The sequence below is a fragment of the Puma concolor genome, chromosome A1 (assembly GCF_028749965.1).
Source record: "Puma concolor isolate L17-30 chromosome A1, mPumCon1.1.hap2, whole genome shotgun sequence".
NCBI lineage: Eukaryota > Metazoa > Chordata > Mammalia > Carnivora > Felidae > Puma > Puma concolor.
This window is the reverse complement of record NC_141667.1, coordinates 71,136,676-71,163,370: the sequence shown is the minus strand read 5'-3', so window position 1 is coordinate 71,163,370 and position 26,695 is coordinate 71,136,676. Positions and strand designations below refer to the sequence as shown.

General features: G+C 37.4%; 1 protein-coding gene across 3 annotated transcripts in view; it reads left to right on the top strand.

Moving 5' to 3' along the window:
* The window catches only part of FER (FER tyrosine kinase), a 453,694-nt gene that overhangs the window by 265,393 nt on the left and 161,606 nt on the right, over positions 1-26,695 (top strand). For all 3 annotated transcript variants that reach the window (XM_086685926.1, XM_086685760.1, XM_086685844.1), the window contains one exon: positions 26,562-26,618. In XM_086685926.1, the coding sequence (XP_086542052.1) occupies positions 26,562-26,618 (57 nt within the window). The remainder of the gene's footprint in view (positions 1-26,561; positions 26,619-26,695) is intronic.

Sequence of the window (26,695 nt, the reverse complement as noted above, 5' to 3'; positions counted from 1 at the left end):
GTGTTCTCTAAGTATTTTTTCCTAGCCTTTGATTGGACAAATAATTGGCAAAAATGCAAAACCATACTAGGAAACCTTGATTCTAGTTTGAGTAATACACTTGAGTGTATTCTAGTTTGAGTAATAAACCATGTGACTTTGACAAGCTACTTGTCTTAACCCTTAACCCAAAAGATGAATTGTCAAAGCTGATTCATGCAAATCATTGCTATTATACAATACCAAAGTATTAAAATAATTGAAAAGATAAAACCAGAAAACAGTTACAAATTAGTATTTCTTTATTATGGGTGTTGAATCTATCCTATACAGCTTTAAAAAGTGTCCCTTTCTTAACATTCGGATAGGTTTTGGTTTGGGATTAACAGACAAGTTAAAGACAATTATGCCCTTTGGTTTTGGGATTCTTTGTTTTATGGTTCATTAATATCATAGAAAAACTCTTTTATGTAACTACTCTTCTCCAACTAGCCATGCCCTCATAAATCCTCAAATTACAAATGTATTTTTAATAAGCAAGCTGGAAGACCGGGGATAGCCTGCTAAAACACGACAAATAGGAGAAAGTTACCAGGTAGGACCTAAGTAAAGACCAAAGTATTATTAGTAGTATTGTCAAAATGTGATTGTAGATTGGCAGCATCAACATCACTGGAAACTTATTAGAAATGCAAATTCTTGAGCCGTATGCCAGACCTACTAAATCAGAGATGGTGGGAGCAATCAGTCTTGTTTTGCAAAGGTCTCCACATGATTCTGATGATACAGGCTAACTTTTGAAAGACACTCTATAATTTTAGAAGGATCTCTGATGGATGTCATTCATTGCTTCTGGCATTCTTTCCTTCGCTCCCAGGGAAGTCATAAGCCTACTTCTATAGAGTATTAAGGCCAATCTGAATACTGATAATAATGATTCAAGCTTATTATCATGATCATCTTGGAGATATGTTGCACACCCAAAACTAATGTAACATGTGTGTCAACTATACTTCAATTAATAAAAAAAAAAATCATTTGGAGGGAAAAAATGTAACAATGCCTCATTTTCTTAGAAATTCAAAATTTATTTCTTTTGGAATTGGCTTCAGGATAACTCTTCAACCAACATAAAATGGGCCATATTATTTTGGAGTCCAGTTGTTTTTTTCCAGGTTTCACCATCTACCACCTCCACTAGATTGACTATTAGTGCTTGAACTAATGTAAATTGAATGTATTTGCGCAGGTTGATAATCTGATATTAGAAATGTTCTTAATTTCTGAAGGCACTTTTTAAAGTGGATTTACAAAGTTGTTTTGGGTAAGATCAGTATTAGTGGAATAAGTTTACTTTGAGACTATGCTTTAAACAATAAGTAATACTCCTTAAAAGTTGTATATAATAGTGCGTAAGTTTGGTAGTGTCTCTGGTATCAATTGTAGAAATAAGTTCAAAATCCCTGTATATAAATCTTCCAAAGACCAGTTTAAAAGAAAAAAGAGCAAGAATTCTTTCAGTCTTTGTTATGTTATAGAGAAATATCCCATCAAATTATTAACTTGGGGAATAAGGGAAGAAAAAAATCAGTTTTATAAATACATTTAGAAATATTTTTTTTCTTTAGAACTTGCAGGAACTTTTGGGCTACTAAAGTTGGCTTGTTAGAAATGTTTCCTGGAGAGAGAACTTGATCTATGAGAAAGATTAATTGTCTTATCCAGCTATACTCTTGTGGATTTTTGACTCAGAATTTGTTTTCTTGCTCTGCTTTATGACTTTATGTTTGTGCAGCCAGAAGTTTAAAAGTAGAAATTGGATTCTGCCTTTCCTAAAGAATATAAAGACCGCTTAAAGTTGATTTTCAGCAATTTTGCCAGACAAAAAGCCTTTTTACTTGAACTAAGTTCTTTTGTTTATCTTACTAGTTGAATAATTGTTTATCTTACTACTATAATTAGCTCAAGAGGTTTTGGTATTTTCTTCCTTTCTTAAGAACCCATGGTTTGGTTCCAGAATATGTTAAAATGATCCTCTCTGATTTGATACTGCTCTTAATGAAATGAAGGTTTTGTTACCTTCAAAGCATAAAGACCAACATGTTATTGGGATAAAATGTTATTGGGATGTAACTGGGAGATATGGAACTCTTTTACCTTTATTCTTTTTAAATGAAAGTTATTTTAAGTGTTTTGCTTTACATACTAAAAAGAGTAATTTCAATGGGGCTACTTTACACATCTGTCATTACACATGCCAAAACATTTTACTTCATCAGATTCAAAGAGACCAATGATTTGGATTTTTAGCAGATATACAGGAGCATTGTCAAATTTAAATTTTGACTATATATCCCTTTTAAGTTTTCTTTTACCTGATTAAAAGTGATATCAGGGGCTGTAATATTGTACTCACTATGTAGAATCTTCCTGGATCTTTCTTTTAAGCTTGAAATCAAAGAATTTACAGTCAGATAAAGTTTCTCTAAGGAGATACAATTTGATACAAAATATACAATATAGTAGTATATATACATAATTATCAAGTAACTTAATAAAATTTTAACTCACAAATGGAATTACCTTTCATTTTTAGTATTCTAGCATTTGCTAGGTTCTTATTTGCCAGAGGCATATTTTCAATATGCTGAAGCAGAATATATTAGAATGCTTTCTCCTAAAAGTAAGCTTTTGTATTGGAGAATTCTTACCTACTAGCCTATAGTTCAAATTAAAAGTTTCTCAGTATTTATCTTAATATTTCATAAAATTATTAAGGTTTTTAGCAACATATACCCCATGTTATAGAGTGGTGGTTGTATCTTCATGTTATATCACTGTAACAAGTATAACCTATACTTATTAAAAACATTTATTAAAAGATATTTATTAAAAACATATTTATTGAAAACCTACCATGCATGTATCAGACATTCCAGGACAAAGCCCCTATAAGTGTGCTGCTTACCTTTTAGAGGGAGGACCTACAAAAAAAAAAAGTAAAAGAAACAAGATAATTAAAAGAAAATTACAGGGTGCTGTTGCTGAAGTGAAAGCAAGCCAAGTGATGATGTCTTAGACCCAAAGGAGTGTGCACAGTTCCCACTGTGACTGGCACTCCACCAGTTGCACTTTGCCTATGGTTGACGAATTTGTGGCCCCTGGCATATGTGCCCATGTGTAGTTTGTGCATTCCACTTCACGGTCTCCGGGACTTCAGCTTCCTTGTCCCAGAAACCCTCAGCCCACTTCCATGGTCTGCTCAGACCTCTGACTCAGGTCCATTTTCTCAGGGTAGACTATCTGAACACTGTCCAGCAAGGCCATAGAGATATCATGGGACATACAGATGCAGCTTAGATGCACAGGATGCGGTGTGTATAGGCATACCATGTGCTGGGCTCCTTGAGTATGATGGGGTCATTAGTGGGCAGAGAAAAGGGCAGGCTTTGAGTGTGAGGCCTGGAACGGACTTGTACCGTGCTGCCATGTTGTAGTGCAGAACTCCGCAGAAGTGAATATTTGACCTTCCAGGTTGTTAGGGAGGTATATTTGTCAAAGTAAAAATATAACTTGATTTAACAGTTTAACTTGATAAATAGTGTTACATATTTAGACATGTGATGCGAGGCCCCACAGATGTTAAGGACATAATATATAAATAAAGTACTAACTTTTGAAGTCCATTTTAGATAGGATGGTCAGATAAAATTTCTCTGAGGAGTTACAATTTGAGTCAAAGATCTGGAGCACGGAAATGGGTCATCTATGATAGAAGTTACAGAAATAAATTCCAGGTGGAGTGACTTTGTAGTACAAATGTACAGAGGTTCAAAATAAACCATAACCAAAGGCTTACTCTCTATAAAGAATGAAAAGAGACCCTCGAAGTAGAGAGTAGAGTAAGAATAGAGATCTGTAGAAACCAGATCATGCCCTAGTATGCTGTTGAAAAGAGCTTTCATTTTATTCCAAGACCAATGGGACACTATTGGCGGGTTTTAATAAGGGGAATGGCAGGCTGTTAATTACATTAAAAATCACTCACAGCTCTCCTCATGCATTTGGAATATATGTGAGGGGCAGTTAGGAAAAAGAAATCAAGTGGTCTAGAGGAGAAATAATGTTTGCTTGGCCTTGAGTGGTGGCAGTAGAGATGGACAGAAAGTAGATGTGTTAGTTATCTGTTAGAAGTAAATCCAACATGTCCTGATGGGTGGTATTTGAAGAATGAAGCAGAGAAAAGACTTAAAAAGGACTCTTAAGATTTTTGATTTGAGAAACTGGATGGATAATAGTTACTGAAATGAGGAACACTGTGAGAGGAGCACATTTTTGGGAGGAGATAAGAATAGAGCATTCTATTATGGACATGATTACAGTTGATATTTAAATGGAGACCTCAAGTAGGTAATCATATAGCCAAGTCTGGGACTCAAGGAGTCACTATGGACTCTGTCTTGAACATACCATCCTTTTCCCATGTCTTAGAGCTTTGTTTCAGCTCTGATACCTGTCTGGAATACTTTTTCCTGTGTCTTCGTCTGGTTTCAGTCTCTGCTTAAATGCCAGTCTATCTAAATGGTTACTTCCACTTTTATTTTTGTCTCAGTATTTGTGTTTTTTGTCTTTTTTTTTTTTATCATTTGCAAACTTTTCACTTTTTTCTTGTCCTCAAGAAGAGGAGCTTTTCTTCTTTTACCTTCTTCAGCCAATGACTAGGACAATGTCTGTTACTAAATGTTCAATAGATATAGGTTCAGAGAAGGAAGGGAGGAAAGAATATTTGAGCAGGATCATGGTTGCCTTAAAAGGAAAAACAAGGTGCTTGAGGGTAGATGGGTGTGAGAGATGATAGACTCTTCTCCTGCCAAAGGTTTGAGGATTCATGAGTAAAAAAGATGCTTAATGTTCACTAAGCACTTACTGTGTGTTAGGTACTTTCCTGAGCACTTTATAAAAATTCATTTAATAATTAAAACCACCATATACGACAGCAACTATTTTTTTAAAAAAAAATTTTTTTTTCAACGTTTATTTATTTTTGGGACAGAGAGAGACAGAGCATGAACGGGGGAGGGGCAGAGAGAGAGGGAGACACAGAATCGGAAACAGGCTCCAGGTTCTGAGCCATCAGCCCAGAGCCTGATGCGGGGCTCGAACTCACGGACCGCGAGATCGTGACCTGGCTGAAGTCGGACGCTTAACCGACTGCGCCACCCAGGCACCCCCGACAGCAACTATTTTTATTTTCATTTTGCGGATAAGGAAACTGAGGCTCAAAGAGGCAAAGTTGATGAAAATTGTATAGCTGTATTTAAAGACCATGCAGTGTGAGTCCACAGCCTCCTGCCTGAACCATTACATAGCACAGAAGGCTCGTGCTGCATTGCCACAGCTCCTTTTGTTTCCTTAACCATCAGAGATAGTGAAGCAAGTTCTGATAAATCCCATGGAATTGTCCTCAGTGCCACTCAGCATCTTTTTGCCAGTGTCAGGTTCCAGACATAAATCCACTGGCCCTTCAAAAGGACCACACAATGTGTGCCTTGAGGAAAAACAAGTGCCACTTCTTGCATACGTCTTTGTTACGAGGTTGCTACTGTACATGCAGAGTGGAGGGAGGTCCCTACGAGCAAGGCCCTGACCCACTTCAACTCAAAGACCTGTGTCCTTTGCAGTTAGCCACTGGGGAGAAAGCCAGACCCACCTGATCGAGACTTCATTTTCTTGTAGAATGAATTTGGAAATTTTCAGGGTTTTTTTTTTTCCTATTTTTTGGAATAGTCTGAGAAGAATCAGTATTAACTCATTTTTTTTTAAATGCTTGGTGGAATTTATCTGTGATGCCATGCGGTCTTAGACCTTTATTTGTTAGAAGTTTTTTTTTTATTATCAATTTAATATCAATACTGGTAACAGGTTTATTCAAATTTTCTGTTTCTTCCTGATACAGTTTTAGCAGATTGTATATTTCTAGGAGTTTGTCCACTTCTTCTAGGTTACTGGTTTATGATTGTTTATAACCTCTTATAATTCTTTATATTTATGTGATGTTGCTTGTTATTTGTCCTCCATTTTTATTTACTTGAATCCCCTTTCTTGCTTTTTTTTTTTTTTTAACCAGTCTGTCAGAGACCTTGTCTGCTTAATGCCTAAGTGTTTGGGGGTAGGAAGAAGCAAGCAAAGATGCTAACACTTTTTGAAAAACAAACACAAAAACAAAACAAAATGAAAAACACAACAAAACAAAAAAAACACCTAGAAATCTCATTTTTTTTGCTTTATAAAGATAAAGGTACTCCCTAATTTTCTATCTCCTATTCTCACTAGATAATAAACTCCTGAGAGCAGAATTATACTTTGCTGTCATCTTAAGGAATCGTTACACCTTTCATATTCTTTGTTAAACTGAATTCCATTGGCAAAAAGAATAAATGATACAGTATTTACAGATGAATAACACATTTCTTATAGGAATTTGATAGACTAAATTGAACCTGCGTATTTTTTGAATTGATTGTTTTCAGTTACTCAGCTTCCAGAACTTGAAAAGGGTCTGTATCAGCATTTTTTTTTCACTTAGGCTATAGCTGCACTTCTTCCTTTGGGAGATAGAACTGTCAGCTCAGAGTTTTAAGAAAAATGACACCTTCTAAAGTCAAGATGAATGAAAATGAATTAGAAAATATTACTATATGTACATTGAGTTGTGTACAGCCTTTTTCTCCATATAGCATATGAATAGAGGTAAGTTTATTGTAACAGTAAAGAAATTGAATAAACATGAATTTTAAAAAGAATTAAGTCTCTAGAAAGACAGGATAAAAGTATACTATACATATGCAAAAACTATTTTATGTAACTTGCAAATGTAATGAAATATTTTATAAGGTGATAATGTCTTTGTTACATAAAAACCATTTTGGGGGAAAGAACTTTTGTGTTATTTAGGATTAACTTACAGAACATTTAAACAAATAGTCAATTCCGTCTAAATGGATTCTATATGCAGACTATTTCGCATAGTTGTCAATAAGGATTTTTAATCTCATGTAACCCTGATAACTTTAATGACAAAGCTGATCACATTCTGAGTAATTCTTGGGCTCTAAAAATAAATTATGGCTGAAATTTAAAATGGAACAAATGTGCTAAGCAGGCTAGGCAGGTAATGAAGCACACTGAAAACTTGTGTATAAAGGAAAAGTAGAGATAGCAATTATTTCTCAGTATGAATGGTAGAAAAATTATAGTCTCTGACAGTCATTTATATTCTGTATTGTGCCATTTGTTGATTATTCTAAGATATGTTGAGCTTGTGGCTTTAAAATAAAAACTCTGAAATGTCATGTCAATACGTTCAGCAATCCTTCTACTTTAGGTGTTAAATCTTCAGAGTGAAATTTTTTTAAAATCTATATTTAAGTTTTCTGCCCATTTCTTCACTGGGTTATTTGCTTTTCGGGTGTGGAGTTTGGTGAGCTCTTTATAGATTTTGGATACTAGCCCTTTGTCACGCCAATCAGAGTGGCCAAAATGAACAAATCAGGAGACTATAGATGCTGGAGAGGATGTGGAGAAACGGGAACCCTCTTGCACTGTTGGTGGGAATGCAAATTGGTGCAGCCGCTCTGGAAAGCAGTGTGGAGGTTCCTCAGAAAATTACAAATAGACCTACCCTATGACCCAGCAATAGCACTGCTAGGAATTTATTCAAGGGACACAGGAGTACTGATACATAGGGGCACTTGTACCCCAATGTTCATAGCAGCACTCTCAACAATAGCCAAATTATGGAAAGAGCCTAAATGTCCATCAGCTGATGAATGGATAAAGAAATTGTGGTTTATATTCACAATGGAATACTACGTGGCAATGAGAAAGAATGAAATATGGCCTTTTGTAGCAACGTGGATGGAACTGGAAAGTGTGATGCCAAGTGAAATAAGCCATACAGAGAAAGACAGATACCATATGGTTTCACTCTTATGTGGATCCTGAGAAACTTAACAGGAACCCATGGGGGAGGGGAAGGAAAAAAAAAAAAAAAGAGGTTAGAGTGGGAGAGAGCCAAAGCATAAGAGACTGTTGAGAACTGAGAACAAACTGAGGGTTGATGGGGGGTGGGAGGGAGGAGAGGGTGGGTGATGGGTATTGAGGAGGGCACCTCTTGGGATGAGCACTGGGTGTTGTATGGAAACCAATTTGACAATAAATTTCATATATAAATAAAAAAAATCTATATTTAAATGTTTGCCTTAAAACAAACAAACAAACAAACAAAAAACCCCACCTATTACATTGAATGATTATTCCCATCCTTTTGGCCAGGGTGTGGATGAAGCTTTTTTATTTCCACTGTTTCTGATGACTAAATTCACAGGTTGGATCTACATTACATTGTCTATTGCTTGGAAATAGGTTGTAATATTAGTGAGTTGTTTTGTATCTGTTAAAGGCAGAATTATCAAAACAAATTGAAAAGTGAAAATATTGCATTAAAATATAACTCCTCTTCACTCACGTGGAAGAAAGCACTCCTTTTACTTGCATTTTGAATATGGGGAAGATCTATACGGATAGCATAAGATCCTTTTGCGGTATTCTTAGAAGTATTTTCCTGGGGCGCCTGGGTGGCGCAGTCGGTTAAGCGTCCGACTTCAGCCAGGTCACGATCTCGCGGTCCGTGAGTTCGAGCCCCGCGTCGGGCTCTGGGCTGATGGCTCGGAGCCTGGAGCCTGTTTCCGATTCTGTGTCTCCCTCTCTCTCTGCCCCTCCCCCGTTCATGCTCTGTCTCTCTCTGTCCCAAAAATAAATAAAAAACGTTGAAAAAAAATTTAAAAAAAAAAAAAAAAAGTATTTTCCTTAGATGGGCTTTCTTTCTGGGGAGCTGAACACAAATCAAAGTGAAATATTCACTTACATCACACTAATTACTCTTACTTACCTGCTTGAGATCTAATTTTAAATGTCTCCCTATATCCCTATAAAGCTCTTTGAAAGGATAACTTTAGAAAGAAATGTACAGCCATCCCAGAGAGATTTGGCAGGGATTGGTTTGCATAATAAATAATGACCATCTGCACCCTGTGGCAACCTACCAAGAAGGGCAATTAGTCCCCTGCAGCCCAGGCAGACTGTGGTTAGTTGTCTTCAGCAGGTGAACAAAGGAGAGATTGCTTATTTGGTACTTTGTTCACTTCATATAAAATAGCTACTTTTGTGAGGCCAGAGTAATTCTAAGATTTAGGTCTTAACATTTTAAAGCTATAATTAGGTTTTATTTCCAGTTATTTTTATAGTTCATGCCTAGTATTATACCTATTCATGTGCAAAGATGGAGGATTTATAAGGACAGTATTTTCATGAAAGTGGGAAATACTCTAATGGCTTAATTTTTTTATTGCTTTTGAAAAATTCTCTTTGAATCTTGTAGAACAACTGGTACAGAGTCACTATGGGAAAATGGATGGAATATGTGTCATATTTATCTAGTGGAAATTAGTGGTCTGAAGACTGAAGTATGAGTCTCTCCTTTTAGGTTATAAATTACATAGAGATTAGACAAAATTGATTCATAATTTTGCCAGCTATTTATATAAAGCTATTTTACTTGATGACAACTTGAAAGTTTTATTGTAATATTTTTTGATGCCAAAATTGTGAATGTGCAAAACGTAAAGCTTTAAATTAGATCGGGGGGCCTGAGTGGCTGAATCGGTTAAGTGTCCGACTTTGGCAGGTCATGATCTCACGGTTTGTGGCTTCGTACCCCACGTCAAGCTCTGTGCTGACAACTCAGAGCCTGGAGCCTGCTTTGGATTCTGTGTCTCTCTCTCTCTTTGCTTCTTCCCCACTCACGCCCTGTCTCTGTCTCTCAAAAATGAGTAAACATTTAAAAAAATAATAAAAATAAATAAATTAGATTATAATCTAGTAAAACCAGTGAGTGAAGAGCAATCCAGAATTGATTTAGACAGCGCTTGTTGGCTGAAAACAAACCATATCAACCGTCAGTCAAATCTTTTTAAGACTAGAACTTGAATCTTGAAATAGAATGTATGACCCATTGTGTTTCAGTTAATTAAAACTGAATTAATTGCAGTTAGTTAATTGCATGATAGTCAATCTCTGAACTTGAGTCAAATGCATTGTTTTAATTATTCTAATCTGGGAGGCAGTGGAGTACCATGCAATTTTTTAGATAGGACACAGCCTTTGGAATCAGAAAATGTAGGTTCAAGCATGGTTTCTGTCCTTTGCCGCCTCAGTGACCCCTCTCTCAGAACCTCAGAGTGTCTTAATTGCCCTAATATCCCCTAATAGTTCACTGATTCAGTGGAAAGATTCCTATAACTTAATCTAAAGTTATACTCCAGTCTAAGATTTATCACAGATACGTACAAGAAAGAAGGGAACATCAGAGGAGAGATTGAATACAGGCTTTCCTGCCCTATTGATGCAGGAATTGCATGGGCATGTCTTTGTTTCCACCTACAAACTGCAACGATATTTGTGATATGTCATTGCTCAAGAAATCCTCTTTGAGTCTTAGAGTCCAGAGTTTTTAAAGGTGGCTAGCTGATCGCACACCTGCAGTGAGACCAACCGTGGTGAGGACCCAAAAGCAGTCACCAAGTACACAGCATGACTCTTCATGTTTGCTTTAAACATGCTGACAATGTGTTCATCAACGAGGAAGAAAATTCTTTTTAGGTTTATTATTGACCACATCCTTTTAGTATTGCTTTATCTGAGAATGTCTGTATTTTCCCTTCATTCTTAAAAGATAGTTTTGCCATACTTGGTGGCAGTTGACAGTTCTTTTTTCCAACATTTGAAAAATACCGTGCCACTTCCTTCTGAACTTCATAGTTTTAGAGGAGAAAAGTATGCCATTCAAACTGGTGGTCCCCTGTAGGAAATGTCTTAACTTTCTAGCTGCTTTCAAGACTTGTTAATTTTCAAAAGTTTAATTATGATATGTCTTAGCTTGAATTTCTTTGAGTTTATCCTAGATAAGTTTCTCTCGGCTGCTTTAATTTAGGTTTGCGTCCTTTACCAAATTTGGAAAGTTTTCAGAGATTGTTTCTTTGAATGGTCTCTCAATACCACTCTTTCTCCTCTCCTTTTGGAACTCTGGTGACACAAATGTTGGATCTTCTGTAATTATCCCACAGGTCCCTGAGGCTCTGTTAATTTTTCTCCAACCTATTTCTTTTTGTTTACATTGGCTCAATTAATCTGCCCTCAAGTTCAGGAATTATATTGTTTTTTTCACTTCACTATTGAGCCCACTCAAGTGAGTTTCTTTTTGTCACTTTTTAATATTATAATTTCCATTTATTTCCCTTTCGTAACTTCTGTTTCTGTTGCTGAGATTGAGTCCACTTGTTTCAAGAGAATTTATGATTAGTTATGGCTGCTTTACAATCCTTATCAAAATTACAGCATCTGATCTGTTTACATGTTGGTGTTAGTTAACTGTCTTTTCTCATTCAGGTTGCAATATCTTATATATTGGTATGATGGATGATTTTTTTGTGCCCTGGGCATTTCATCTATTTTGTGAGGAGGCTCTGGGTCCTACTTAAATCTTTTATTTTGGCAGGCAGTCACATGGGCAAGGTTTAGCATGTAGGTCCTGGCCTACTCCTATGGACTGTGGGTTCGAGGATGGTTGAAACTTCAGAGTCTGTGGGATATTATTTTGGTTTGCTGGTTTATCTGGTTCCCACTTGCTCCTCCAGGGCTGTGTGGGGATGGAGAGAGCCTGTGTAGGTTGGGCTGCCAGGTGTTGCACTGTGGGAACAAGAAGTGTTGGACACATGAACTGTTTGGTGCTTGCCTGGCAGTGGTCCCTGCATGTGGGGAATACAGTGCACTTTCTGGGCTGGATGTTTGTGGCATTCTCTCTGTCAGTGTTCTTAGCTGCCCGTGTCTGGTCAGGAAATAGAAATCTTAGGTCTGTCAGGACAAAGAGGCTTCCCAGGCCAGACTACTTTTTGTGGTTGTTATTTTCCTGGCAAGTACAGCCCAGTTCCCTTGGTACTTCTTGGTGGGGTAGAACATACAACGCTTGCATAGTTTTGACTCTTTCCAGGTTTAGCTGCTTGTTTTGCTGGAGTCCATCTTGCTAGTGCTCCTGGGTCACCCCAGTATTCTTTCACAAAGTGGGGCAGCCTTAGGACCATAGGAAAACAGAGCATTTTTTTTTTTGTGGCAACTTTTGCTCTCAATCCATCTATCTGCCTGTGGTGGGGAGTTTACCTGGTATTGGGAAGGCCTGCCATTTGATCTAATTAAACCTTTACCTGGACTGCCTTCTGTTGCTAAGCTGAGAGTTAAGCCTCCTCCTGTTGTGTAGATGGAACTTAAGATGCCCTGCTGCTATGCTGTTCCCCTGTCCCTGGGATCCCAAAGCAGTTCACTCCCCCTCACCATCTTTCAGAATTCTTTCGCTGCCCTCACTTTATCTCTGTGGTTTATAGTTGTACTTAGTGAAAAGGAGCCGGGAAAGTTGTATTTACACCAGTTTGTTCAGTGGCCATATCATGTTAATTTCCACTTTTGAAAATGCTGTATAATATAGATTATATATTGGTACAGTAGGACAAATGCTCACATTAAAAAAAAATTTAATGGGTTACACAATAAAAAAAGTTGAGACTCCTGGTCATAAGATGAAGTGAATAGTAGATTGCTTGCCATTTAAAACACCATGGTTTGGTTAGAAAGTATATTTCTAGGTTTTCATCCAACCTTGTCCCCCTTGAAGATTTCTTTTCTTTTACCATAATGGTGTATTTACTCTCTAAAATATTCCCACTGCTTTCTATGCTTTTGCTGCACTTATTTTCTCATCTTAATGTATCCGAATAATATGCATGCTCAAGGTTATCTCAAATTCTACCTCTTTTGTGAAGCTTTTTATGATATCTTTAGCAAAATAGGGCTTCTTTTTCCTCTCTTTTTTTTTTTTAATTTTTTTTTAGCGTTTATTTATTTTTGAGACAGAGAGAGACAGAGCATGAACGGGGGAGGGTCAGAGAGAGGGAGACACAGAATCTGAAACAGTCTCCAGGCTCTGAGCTGTCAGCACAGAGCCCGACGCGGGGCTCAAACTCACAGACCGTGAGATCATGACCTGAGCTGAAGTCGGCCGCTTAACCAACTGAGCCACCCAGGAGCCCCTTTCCTCTCTTTATTATCTGTGGTATTTGACATTTTAAATAACATTTTGAACAGTGTACTCAAAGTTTATCTCTCTTTCTTTCTTTCTTTCTTTCTTTTCTTTCTTTCTTTCTTTCTTTCTTTCTTTCTTTCTTTCTTTCTTTCTTTCTTTCTTTTTCTTTCTTTTTCTTTTTTGAAATGTGCTTTCCTAGAGAAGCAGTGCCAGCAGTGACATTTGGTAATGTATAAAATGTGTGGATCTTAACCATCATTTAAAAGGGTCTAATGGAATATACACATGTGCACAGGGAGATCTATCTTAAAATTCCAGGACTATATTCCTCCCCAGCCTTGCACCTTTCCACTCCGATGGAGATGTACATCGAGTCCCATAGTAGTGGTGGCTTGGGACTCATGGCAGAGACTCTCACATGGTGTACTGGGAGAAAATTTGTTGGGGGTGAAATAGAAAAACAAACCCTTTAGGTTGAGGAGAGTCTGGAGAGAAGAAGGCTAGAATTGGTAGATGATGACAATCATCAACCATAGGTAATAGAAACATGGGTATTTCTGCCCAACCTCTATGTTCTACTCATGTACAGATATATATACCCTATTGTCTGATTGTTCCACCCAAAACAGTTTTAAGTTAATCCTTTTTTTTTTTTTCCTTTGAAGAACCCTGGGGAGTAGCATAGGGCTTTTTTTCTCTCCACAAACAATACATATGACTTCTGACCACCTAAAGCAAGAGCTTTTTATGGTTTTCTTTATTTAGTAGCTTGTAAAATGTTAAGGGAAGGTTACTTTGAGGAATTTTGGAAACCTTTCCATCTGTTCAGTGAAGCCCTTTAACCATCTTCTTTATATTGACCACATGTACCTCAGTGTTCAAGCTCTAGACTATTCATACTTCTCGCTCAGACTCTTGACTTTCAATATCTTATATTGAAGCCCTTGAGACTAAGGACTACTATTTAATTTATCTTCTGAACTCATGTATCTTTGAATTTCTAGCATAACTTAGTATATGTATAAAATAGGATAGATTTGGAGCTAGAATCTGAGCTTTCTCTCAGCTTCCATTCTTTGCCTAGCATACTATTTCTCTGTTTTGGCTTTCTGTTAGTAAGTTGGCATAGCATGGTGTTTTCCAGACTGTTTGTGTCTTCTTGTTGTATTACATAGTGCCACACAGTGAGTCCTGGAAAAATCTTTCCTAAGGGTCTCTTTGAGTAGAGTGAGCTCATTTATATAAATTATGAGCTAGCCCAGACCTCTTGACTGCTGTCTTCAGGAGTCCTGCTTTGTTCCAAAAGAGTATATTTATATTTTATTGTCTTATTGCTATGGTAGTGGCAGGCTAGCTGTGAACAGTGTCTCAGGTGTGCATTTCTAGTTTTCACTCTTGAGTTCACCATTTACTTTCAATCCCCTTCAGGAAAGGAACAGAAAACAAAATGAATCTTAAGTTAGTTAATTCTGTTTACAATTCTGGGGCTAGAATGGATGAAGTTTAAAGTCTGTATCTATAATGAATCTATTAAATAAACTTTCAAGTTTATATTACACCAATATAAACTGAGTTAAGTATACTTTGTGTATGATAATATTAATTCTGATATGTTTCATTGTCTGAAAGATTGATATGTAAGGATTCAGTCTAATACAGGCAACTGATTTGGAAATTACCCAATGACTTCGTTGTGAATTCTAACCTTATTGTGTTTCAGAAAATTCTTTCCCTGTAATTCACTTTGTGAAACTTTTTTACAATATTCTTTACATTTCAGCATCTCCCTCTACCTTTTATCTATATTTACTAGTTAATTTCTGAAAGCCAGAAGTTTCTCTGAGTGGTAGGAAACAAGGCTTGACTTAGGGGTGCCTGGGTAGCCTAGTTGGTTAAGCAGCCAACTTCAGTTTAGGTCATAATCTTATGGTTCACCAGTTCAAGCCTCGTGTTGGGCTCTGTGTTGACAGCTCAGAGCCTGGAGCCTGCTTCAGATTCTGTGTCTCCTCCCTCTGTCTCTGCCCCTCCCCTGCTCACACTCTGTCCCTCTTTCAAAAAACAAAGAAACAAAAAAAAAAAAAAAAAAAAAAAAAAGAAAAGAAACAAGGCTTGACTTACCGAACAGAATTTTAATGGTATTCTGTTCTCAAGTATGGCGCTAACATTGGATTAACTGTTAAGGGACTTTCTACTATCTTTTGCTCTATTTAAACTTTCTTCTTTTCACTCTGAAATTTTTGTGTAAAACATAATAAATAACCCTGGATATTTGACTTCATTTCTTTAGAACTAATTTTGAGTAAAAATACTCATATTTTCTTAAGTAATCACCACTTTTCCTAAATGTATGACTTGTAAAGATTTATCACATTCACAGATAAAAAAAAAAATTGGCCTTTCATATACCTCAAGATATTATAAAATTACATCATATAACAAAACAGAATTAATGAAAGTATTCAGTTTAATTTGCAAATTTCACTTTATAGACAACTTTTAAGTGTCTTGAGTATTTAAATAATTCAGTGTTTAAAAAGGCATTACCCTTGAACAATGTTTAATGAAGCACTGAAATTGTTTTCTAACAGTATTTGACATTATAATTTTTTTACTTCATATATGATAAGACTTAAATCATCTATTTGGAAATAGATAACAGGTGCCTTCTGATAGAGTTTTTTGAAAAAAAAATTGAAAGTTATTTTATGCTAGTAGTATTAAGCTTAGTTATGGATACTGTGGATATTAATGCTAGAATATGTTGAGGTATCTGCTCTTCCACCTGATGAAACAACTCCTTTCTCAGTAATGAGATGAATTCTAGATGCATATTATGGCAGAAATCCCACAACTAGAGATAGTAGGCACACAGGTATATACTCCAAAATAGTACATAATAGGTTCAGGATGAGGTCAGTAAAAACAATACTCACACTAAATATTAACCAACATTAGATAGAAAACTCAAATGTTAATATCTATAAACTATATTTGTTAAGCTTACCTGTGTCATCTAATAATTGTTCAGCCTGCCTAAGTGTAAAATCAGAATTGCTAATATTTTTTCTTTGACTCATGGATTATTTAAAAATGTGTTATTTAATTTCCAAAAATTTGGAAAAATTCTGTTAACTCTGTTACTGATTTCTACTTAAGTTTTGTTGACAGAGGACATAACTTGTATGAACTCATTTCTTTTACATTCATTAAGGTTTGTTTCATGATCCAGGTTTATGATGGGATTTAGTTTGGTGTATTTTCCTTGTGCACTTGCAAAGAAGGTTTTATTCTGCTGTTGAGTGGAGTTTGTTATAAATGTCAATTTGATCCACTTGGTTGATGGTGTTATTCAGTTATTTTACATCCTTGCTGATTTTCTCTCTACTACTATTTATTACTGAGAGAGGAGTTTTGAAATCTCCAGCTATAATTGTGAAATTATTCTTGCAGTTCTGTCCATTTCCTTCATTTTGAGGGATCAGTGGTTGAAACATAGACTTTTAGGATAATTATGTTTTCTTGTTGAATTGACACTTTCAATTTTCCTGATTTTCCTCTATCCATGGTAATTTTCTTTGCTTTATAGTTACTTTGCCTGGTATTACTATAGGTATTCTAACTTTCTTATGATTTATATTTGCATTTTATATCTATTTCTATCCTTTTGAGATACCTGTATCATTAAAGTTATAGTGATCTTCTTTAGGTAGCATATAGTTGACTCCTTTTTAAGATTCTTTTTAAAATCTGTCTTTTAAATGGTGTATTTAGACAATTTATGTTTGTCATTATTGATTATGTTTGGATTTAGGGCTTCTGTTTTATATTTTGTTCTTTTTGTTTGTTTCACTTTTTCCCTTACCTTCCCTTTTGAGTTATTTGAACAGTTTGTACTATCCCATTAAATTTTTCTCTTGTAGTTTTGATTATGTAGCTTTGTACTTTTATTCTTTTTTAACTGGTTGCTCAAAAACATTTAACTTTTCACAGTTTACAAAGAATCAATACGCTAACATTTCAAGTGTAATGCAGAAACTTTATCACAGTATGGATCTGTATACCTTTTCCTCTTTGGTGTACTTTTCATATGTATTACATCTGAGTCAAAACTCATCAGAAAATGTTATAACTTCCCTTTCTGTTTGTCGAGCACATTTTAAAGAGTGCAAGAGAAGAAAATTCTGTTACTTTGACTTAGGTTTTTACCATTTTTGTTTTTCTTCCTTTATGCCTTCTGGCTAAAGAACTTCCTCCAGTGTGTGTGTGCTTTGTTTTTTGCTTTTTAGCCTGTTGGCTGCTGCTTTCAAAATCAACATATGAATTTAAGGTAAAGGTAGTCCAGAAGGTCTGAATTTTGGGTGCTTTCTCAACCTAAATTTAACTTTTCTTAATCTAACTTGACTTTTGGTCTTTTTTTCATGTCAATTTAGCCACTCAGTGCTTAACTATTTCACTAGCTCTTCAGGCTTCTGGAACAAAAATGTGGGACTTTTCATTTTTGTTCTTCCTATTTTATCCAGCTTTTTCAGTGGTTGAGGGGAGAGTTGGGTGATCCATGTATTTTACCATTATTTGAAATGAAAAAGCTCTCAACCAATCAGTTTTGCAACTTTAAAAAAAAAATTTTTTTTTCAACATTTATTTATTTTTGGGACACAGAGAGACAGAGCATGAACGGGGGAGGGGCAGAGAGAGAGGGAGACACAGAATCGGAAACAGGCTCCAGGCTCTGAGCCATCAGCCCAGAGCCTGTCGTGGGGCTCGAACTCACGGACCGCGAGATCGTGACCTGGCTGAAGTCGGACGCTCAACCGACTGCGCCACCCAGGCGCCCCTTGCAACTTTAAAATAATAACTCTTCTGCCTGCCAGACAACATTCTTTAGACAGTGTATTTTTGATAGCATCTGTAAAGGGGAAATTAACCCAAAAGTACTGTTCACATGGAAAGTAGCATTTTTGAAATAATTGCTTTTTTACATTTCTCATTAAAAAAAATCAGCTTCATGGAAATAGTTTACATGCAACAAAATTCACGGGTTTTAAATGTATTCAATGAAATATCAGTAAATTGATTATTTTCATAAACTTCCAGAATTCCTTTTTCTTGGCAATCTTCCACAACCTTTGCCTTAGGCAACCACTGCTCTGATTTATAGCATTATAGATTTGCCCATTTCTTTTTTTTTTTTTTTTTAATATATGAAATTTATTGTCAAATTGGTTTCCATACAACACCCAGTGCTCATCCCAAAAGGTGCCCTCCTCAATACCCATCACCCACCCTCTCCTCCCTCCCACCCCCCCATCAACCCTCAGTTTGCTCTCAGTTCTCAACAGTCTCTTATGCTTTGGCTCTCTCCCACTCTAACCTCTTTTTTTTTTTTTCCTTCCCCTCCCCCATGGGTTCCTGTCAAGTTTCTCAGGATCCACATAAGAGTGAAACCATATGGTATCTGTCTTTCTCTGTATGGCTTATTTCACTTAGCATCACACTCTCCAGTTCCATCCACGTTGCTACAAAAGGCCATATTTCATTTTTTCTCATTGCCACGTAGTATTCCATAGTGTATATAAACCACAATTTCTTTATCCATTCATCAGTTGATGGACATTTAGGCTCTTTCCATAATTTGGCTATTGTTGAGAGTGCCGCTATGAACATTGGGGTACAAGTGCCCCTATGCATCAGTACTCCTGTGTCCCTTGGATAAATTCCTAACAGTGCTATTGCTGGGTCATAGGGTAGGTCTATTTTTAATTTTCTGAGGCACCTCCACACTGCTTTCCAGAGCGGCTGCACCAATTTGCATTCCCACCAACAGTGCAAGAGGGTTCCCGTTTCTCCACATCCTCTCCAGCATCTATAGTCTCCTGATTTGTTCATTTTGGCCACTCTGACTGGCGTGAGGTGATACCTGAGTGTGGTTTTGATTTGTATTTCCCTGATAAGGAGCGACGCTGAACATCTTTTCATGTGCCTGTTGGCCATCCGGATGTCTTCTTTAGAGAAGTATCTATTCATGTTTTCTGCCCATTTCTTCACTGGGTTATTTGCTTTTCGGGTGTGGAGTTTGGTGAGCTCTTTATAGATTTTGGATACTAGCCCTTTGTCCGATATGTCATTTGCAAATATCTTTTCCCATTCCGTTGGTTGCCTTTTAGTTTTGTTGGTTGTTTCCTTTGCTGTGCAGAAGCTTTTTATCTTCATAAGGTCCCAGTAATTCTCTTTTGCTTTTAATTCCCTTGCCTTTGGGGATGTGTCGAGTAAGAGATTGCTACGGCTGAGGTCAGAGAGGTCTTTTCCTGCTTTCTCCTCTAAGGTTTTGATGGTTTCCTGTCTCACATTCAGGTCCTTTATCCATTTTGAGTTTATTTTTGTGAATGGTGTGAGAAAGTGGTCTAGTTTCAACCTTCTGCATGTTGCTGTCCAGTTCTCCCAGCACCATTTGTTAAAGAGACTGTCTTTTTTCCATTGGATGTTCTTTCCTGCTTTGTCAAAGATGAGTTGGCCATACGTTTGTGGGTCTAGTTCTGGGGTTTCTATTCTATTCCATTGGTCTATGTGTCTGTTTTTGTGCCAATACCATGCTGTCTTGATGCTGACAGCTTTGTAGTAGAGGCTAAAGTCTGGGATTGTGATGCCTCCTGCTTTGGTCTTCTTCTTCAAAATTACTTTGGCTATTCGGGGCCTTTTGTGGTTCCATATGAATTTTAGGATTGCTTGTTCTAGTTTCGAGAAGAGTGCTGGTGCAATTTTGATTGGGATTGCATTGAATGTGTAGATAGCTTTGGGTAGTATTGACATTTTGATAATATTTATTCTTCCAATCCATGAGCAGGGAATGTCTTTCCATTTCTTTAAATCTTCTTCAATTACCTTCATAAGCTTTCCATAGTTTTCAGCATACAGATCCTTTACATCTTTGGTTAGATTTATTCCTAGGTATTTTATGCTTCTTGGTGCAATTGTGAATGGGATCAGTTTCTTTATTTGTCTTTCTGTTGCTTCATTGTTAGTGTATAAGAATGCAACTGATTTCTGTACATTGATTTTGTATCCTGCGACTTTGCTGAATTCATGTATCAGTTCTAGCAGACTTTTGGTGGAGTCTATCGGATTTTCCATGTATAATATCATGTCATCTGCAAAAAGCGAAAGCTTGACTTCATCTTTGCCAATTTTGATGCCTTTGATTTCCTTTTGTTGTCTGATTGCTGATGCTAGAACTTCCAGCACTATGTTAAACAACAGCGGTGAGAGTGGGCATCCCTGTCGTGTTCCTGATCTCAGGGAAAAAGCTCTCAGTTTTTCCCCGTTGAGGATGATGTTAGCTGTGGGCTTTTCATAAATGGCTTTTATGATCTTTAAGTATGTTCCTTCTATCCCGACTTTCTCAAGGGTTTTTATTAAGAAAGGGTGCTGGATTTTGTCAAAGGCCTTTTCTGCATCGATTGACAGGATCATATGGTTTTTCTCTTTTTTTTTGTTAATGTGATGTATCACGTTGATTGATTTGCGAATGTTGAACCAGCCCTGCATCCCAGGAATGAATCCCACTTGATCATGGTGAATAATTCCTTTTATATGCCGTTGAATTCGATTTGCTAGTATCTTATTGAGAATTTTTGCATCCATATTCATCAGGGATATTGGCCTGTAGTTCTCTTTTTTTACTGGGTCTCTGTCTGGTTTAGGAATCAAAGTAATACTGGCTTCATAGAATGAGTCTGGAAGTTTTCCTTCCCTTTCTATTTCTTGGAATAGCTTGAGAAGGATAGGTATTATCTCTGCTTTAAACGTCTGGTAGAACTCCCCTGGGAAGCCATCTGGTCCTGGACTCTTATTTGTTGGGAGATTTTTGATAACCGATTCAATTTCTTCGCTGGTGATGGGTCTGTTCAAGCTTTCTATTTCCTCCTGATTGAGTTTTGGAAGAGTGTGGGTGTTCAGGAATTTGTCCATTTCTTCCAGGTTGTCCAATTTGTTGGCATATAATTTTTCATAGTATTCCCTGATAATTGTTTGTATCTCTGAGGGATTGGTTGTAATAATTCCATTTTCATTCATGATTTTATCTATTTGGGTCATCTCCCTTTTCTTTTTGAGAAGCCTGGCTAGAGGTTTGTCAATTTTGTTTATTTTTTCAAAAAACCAACTCTTGGTTTCGTTGATCTGCTCTACAGTTTTTTTAGATTCTATATTGTTTATTTCTGCTCTGATCTTTATTATTTCTCTTCTTCTGCTGGGTTTAGGCTGCCTTTGCTGTTCTGCTTCTAGTTCCTTTAGGTGTGCTGTTAGATTTTGTATTTGGGATTTTTCTTGTTTCTTGAGCTAGGTCTGGATTGCTATGTATTTTCCTCTCAGGACTGCCTTCGCTGCGTCCCAAAGCGTTTGGATTGTTGTATTTTCATTTTCGTTTGTTTCCATATATTTTTTAATTTCTTCTCTAATTGCCTGGTTGACCCACTCATTCGTTAGTAGGGTGTTCTTTAACCTCCATGCTTTTGGAGGTTTTCCAGACGTTTTCCTGTGGTTGATTTCAAGCTTCATAGCATTGTGGTCTGAAAGTATGCATGGTATGATTTCAATTCTTGTAAACTTATGAAGGGCTGTTTTGTGACCCAGTATATGATCTATCTTGGAGAATGTTCCATGTGCACTCGAGAAGAAAGTATATTCTGTTGCTTTGGGATGCAGAATTCTAAATATATCTGTCAAGTCCATCTGATCCAATGTCTCATTCAGGGCCCTTGTTTCTTTATTGACCATGTGTCTAGATGATCTATCCATTTCTGTAAGTGGGGTGTTAAAGTCCCCTGCAATTACCACATTCTTCTCAATAAGGTTGCTTATGTTTATGAGTAATTGTTTTATATATTTGGGCGCTCCGGTATTCGGCGCATAGACATTTATAATTGTTAGCTCTTCCTGATGGATAGACCCTGTCACTATTATATAATGTCCTTCTTCATCTCTTGTTACAGCCTTTAATTTAAAGTCTAGTTTGTCTGATATAAGGATGGCTACTCCAGCTTTCTTTTGGCTTCCAGTAGCATGATAAATAGTTCTCCATCCCCTCACTCTCAATCTAAAGGTGTCCTCAGGTCTAAAATGAGTCTCTTGTAGACAGCAAATAGATGGGTCTTGTTTTTTTATCCATTCTGATACCCTATGTCTTTTGGTTGGCACATTTAGTCCATTTACATTCAGTGTTATTATAGAAAGATATGGGTTTAGAGTCATTATGAGGTCCGCATGTTTTATGCTTGTAGCGATGTCTCTGGTACTTTGTCTCACAGGGTCCCCCTTAGGATCTCTTGTAGGGCTGGTTTAGTGGTGACAAATTCCTTTAGTTTTTGTTTGTTTGGGAAGACCTTTATCTCTCCTTCTATTCTAAATGACAGACTTGCTGGATAAAGGATTCTCGGCTGCATATTTTTTCTGTCTAGCACACTGAAAATCTCGTGCCAATTCTTTCTGGCCTGCCAAGTTTCAAAAGAGAGATCAGTCACGAGTCTTATAGGTCTCCCTTTATATGTGAGGGCACGTTTAGCCCTTGCTGCTTTCAGAATTTTCTCTTTATCCTTGTATTTTGCCAGTTTCACTATGATATGTCGTGCAGAAGATCGATTCAAGTTACGTCTGAAGGGAGTTCTCTGTGCCTCTTGGATTTCAATGCCTTTTTCCTTCCCCAGTTCAGGGAAGTTCTCAGCTATTATTTCTTCAAGTACCCCTTCAGCGCCTTTCCCTCTCTCTTCCTCCTCTGGGATACCAATTATGCGTAGATTATTTCTTTTTAGTGTATCACTTAGTTCTCTAATTTTCCGCTCATACTCCTGGATTTTTTTATCTCTCTTTTTCTCAGCTTCCTCTTTTTCCATAACTTTATCTTCTAGTTCACCTATTCTCTCCTCTGCCTCTTCAATCCGAGCCGTGGTGGTTTCCATTTTGTTATGCATTTCGTTTAAAGCGTTTTTCAGCTCCTCGTGACTGTTCCTTAGTCCCTTGATCTCTGTAGCAAGAGATTCTCTGCTGTCAGCTATACTGTTTTCAAGCCCAGCGATTAATTTTATGACTATTATTCTAAATTCACTTTCTGTCATATTATTTAAATCCTTTTTGATCAGCTCATTAGCTGTTGTTATTTCCTGGAGATTCTTCTGAGGGGAATTCTTCCGCTTGGTCATTTTGGATAGTCCCTGGCGTGGTGAGGACCTGCAGGGCACTTCCCCTGTGCTGTGGTGTATAACTGGAGTTGGTGGGCAGAGCCGCAGTCAGACCTGATGTCTGCCCCCAGCCCACCGCTGGGGCCACAGTCAGACTGGTGCGTGCCTTCTCTTCCCCTCTCCTAGGGGCGGGATTCACTGTGGGTGGGGTGGCCTGTCTGGGCTACTTGCACACTGCCAAGCTTGTGATGCTGGGGATCTGGCGTCTTAGCTGGGGTGGGTAGGCAAGGTGCACAGGGGCAGGAGGGGCAGGCTTAGCTTGCTTCTCCTTAGGTGATCCACTTCAGGAGGGGCCCTGTGGCAGCGGGAGGGAGTCAGATCCGCTGCCGGAGGTTTGGCTCCGCAGAAGCGCAGAGTTGGGTGTTTGCGCGGAGCGAGCAAGTTCCCTGGCAGGAACTGGTTCTCTTTGGGATTTTGGCTGGGGGATGGGCGGGGGAGATGGCGCTGGCGAGCGCCTTTGTTCCCCACCAAACTGAGCTCTGTCGTCCGGGGGCTCAGCAGCTCTCCCTCCCTTTGTCCTCCAGCCTTCCTGCTTTCTGAGCAGAGCTGTTAACTTATGACCTCCCAGACGCTAAGTCGCGCTTGCTGTAGGAACACAGTCCGTCAGGCCCCTCCGCTTTTTGCAAGCCAGACTCGGGGGCTGTGCTTGGCCGGCGAGCCGCCCCTCCGCCCCGGCTCCCTCCCGCCAGTCCGTGGAGCGCGCACCGCCTCGCCGCGCTTCCTACCCTCTTCCGTGGGCCTCTGGTCTGCGCTTGGCTCCGGCGACTCCGTTCTGCTAATCCTCTGGAGGTTTTCTGGGTTATTTAGGATTTGCCCATTTCTAACAATTTATATAAGTGGACTCTTTATTTATGCCATGTATATAAAGTATATTTGGCCTTATTAGCTTGGCAAAGTGTTGTGCAAATGCTCTGTTGGATGCATTTGTAGTAAATTGTTGCTGAATAGTAACTAATTGCCTGATTATACCAAAATTTGTTTATCCATTCTCCTTTTGATGTGGCACTGCCAAATTGTCTTCCAAAATGGCTATTCCATTCCAAATCCTTAACTAACAATGTATGAGTCAGTATTCCAGTTGTTCCGCATCCTCACATCTTCTGATGCTGTTAATCTTTTGAATTTTAGTCTTCTAAGTGGGTGTGAAGTGGCATCTTAATGTGGTTTGTAGCTTTATGTCCCTGACACGTAATGTCATTTTTGATGAACTTACTATTTGTGCATCTTCTTTTGATTTTTTTTACCCAATTTTTTTTTAGAAGTTTTTAATTTAAATTCCAGTTGGTTACATACAGTGTAATATTAGTTTCAGGTGTACAATATAGTGGTTAAATACTTCCATACAACAAGCAGTGCTCCTCATAACAAGTGTACTCCTTGATCCCTAACACCTGTTTCACCCGTCCCACCATCTTCCTCCCCTCTGGTAACCATTAGTTTTGTTCTCTATAATTAAGAGTCTGTTTCTTGGTTTGCCTCCCTCTCTCCCTGCCCTCCCTTGTTCATTTGTTTTGTTTCTTAAATTCCACATGAGTGAAATCATATGGTGTTTGTCTTTCCGACTTAATTTTGCTTAGCATAATACTCTCTAGTTCCATCCACATCATTGCAAATGGCAAGAGTTCATTCTTTTTTGTGGCTGAGTAATACTCTAGTGTGTGTGCGCATGAGCGTGTGTGTATCACATCTTCTTTATCCATTCATCAGTCCATGGAGACTTGGGCTGTTTCCATAATTTGGCTATTATAGATTTTTATCCAGTTTCTTAAAATTGGGTTTTTCTTGTTACTGAGGTATGAATTCTCTATATATTCTACAAAAAAAATTATTTCTTAGATGTAATGCAAAAATTCTCCCAGATTGTAGTTTGCCTTTTTATTTTTCAAATGATGGCCTTGGGAAAATTTTTATAATTTTGTTGATAATTTTTTGTTTTATAATTTTGTTTGAAATTTTGATGAATTTTATAGTTCATGCTTTTGTGCCCTAAGAAATTTTGCTTACTGTCTTCGTCATGGAGCTATCCTCCTGTGTATTTTTTCCAGGTCCTTTATAGCTCTAGCTTTATATTTAGATTGAAAGACTATACACGTAAACTGAAAAAAGTCAACGTTCTCTTTGCTGACCTATCAGAGAGTGGTGGTTGTGTTTGTCACATGGTGTTTTGGAAATAGCTGTCCAGAATATTTTTAAACTAGGGGTAGATATTCACTTCAAGATATGTGGTGACTTGTTAAAACTCATTCTGTAGGTCATACTACATTTCAGTCTGTACAGTGGGTGAATACTACACTTTAATATTTAATAAAAAAAAGTTATGAAGAAAATATATCATTCTAGGATTTTCTTTTTTTTCCCTCTTTCTCTCTTCCCCCCATACCTTTTTTTCCTTCCTGCCTCTCCATCATATCTTCCTCTCTTTCCTTCTTTCTTGCTTCATTCCTTGTTGATTTTTCTTTTTAAAAAATTTGGGTGTCTTTTTATCTATGGTATTGTGTAGTTTCCTAGCTGAGATTTGTACATGATAAAGTGTTCCCTAAGTAGGAATTAGTTCTTGAGATTAGATAATAGGGTATTCTTTTATAGTGGCATGTTTGCATTACTAAGCTTGTGTACCCTAGGGATACTGGAATTAATGTTTGTTGCTTTATTATACTACGAGAAAGTACTTGGGAAAGATAAGGGACTACATGCAGTTGCAGAGACAGCTATAACTCATGGCCACTTTACATGTGGAAAAATTAGCTGTTAGTAGTGTAATTTACTGTAATTTATTGGGAATTGGACATTTTGCATTATATGATAATATTCCCTAATATATTTATGACACAACTGTTGTAAAATGTCCAATTAAGGCAGAGCCTAAACTTGATGGTGGGAGGAAAGGGCGTGCTGTGTTCCAGTTACAGGAATACTATCATTTTGAGGGCTGAGATTTGTGATAGAAGTTAGCAATAATGTAGATTTTTAAATCCTATGATGGAGTAACATTTCTTAAATCTGTCTGTGTTATACCCTCTTAAAGTTACAACTTGTTAGTGTGCTGTTGATTTAATGGTCTGAATAAAATACTCCTTAGTTCTCTTTGCTACTGCCTCAAATGCATTTTACAGGAAATGTATTCTTGGTTGGGCTAAAAAAATTGTTCTTTTTCTTTGCCCTAGGATAAGAAATGGGTTCTCAATCATGAAGATGTCACGTTGGGAGAACTACTGGGCAAGGTATGTAGTCAGCTGAGCTTACAGTGTCTGTGTATTCTACAGACTTCTTCATTCTCTTCAAAGCTTTTCTTCCATTC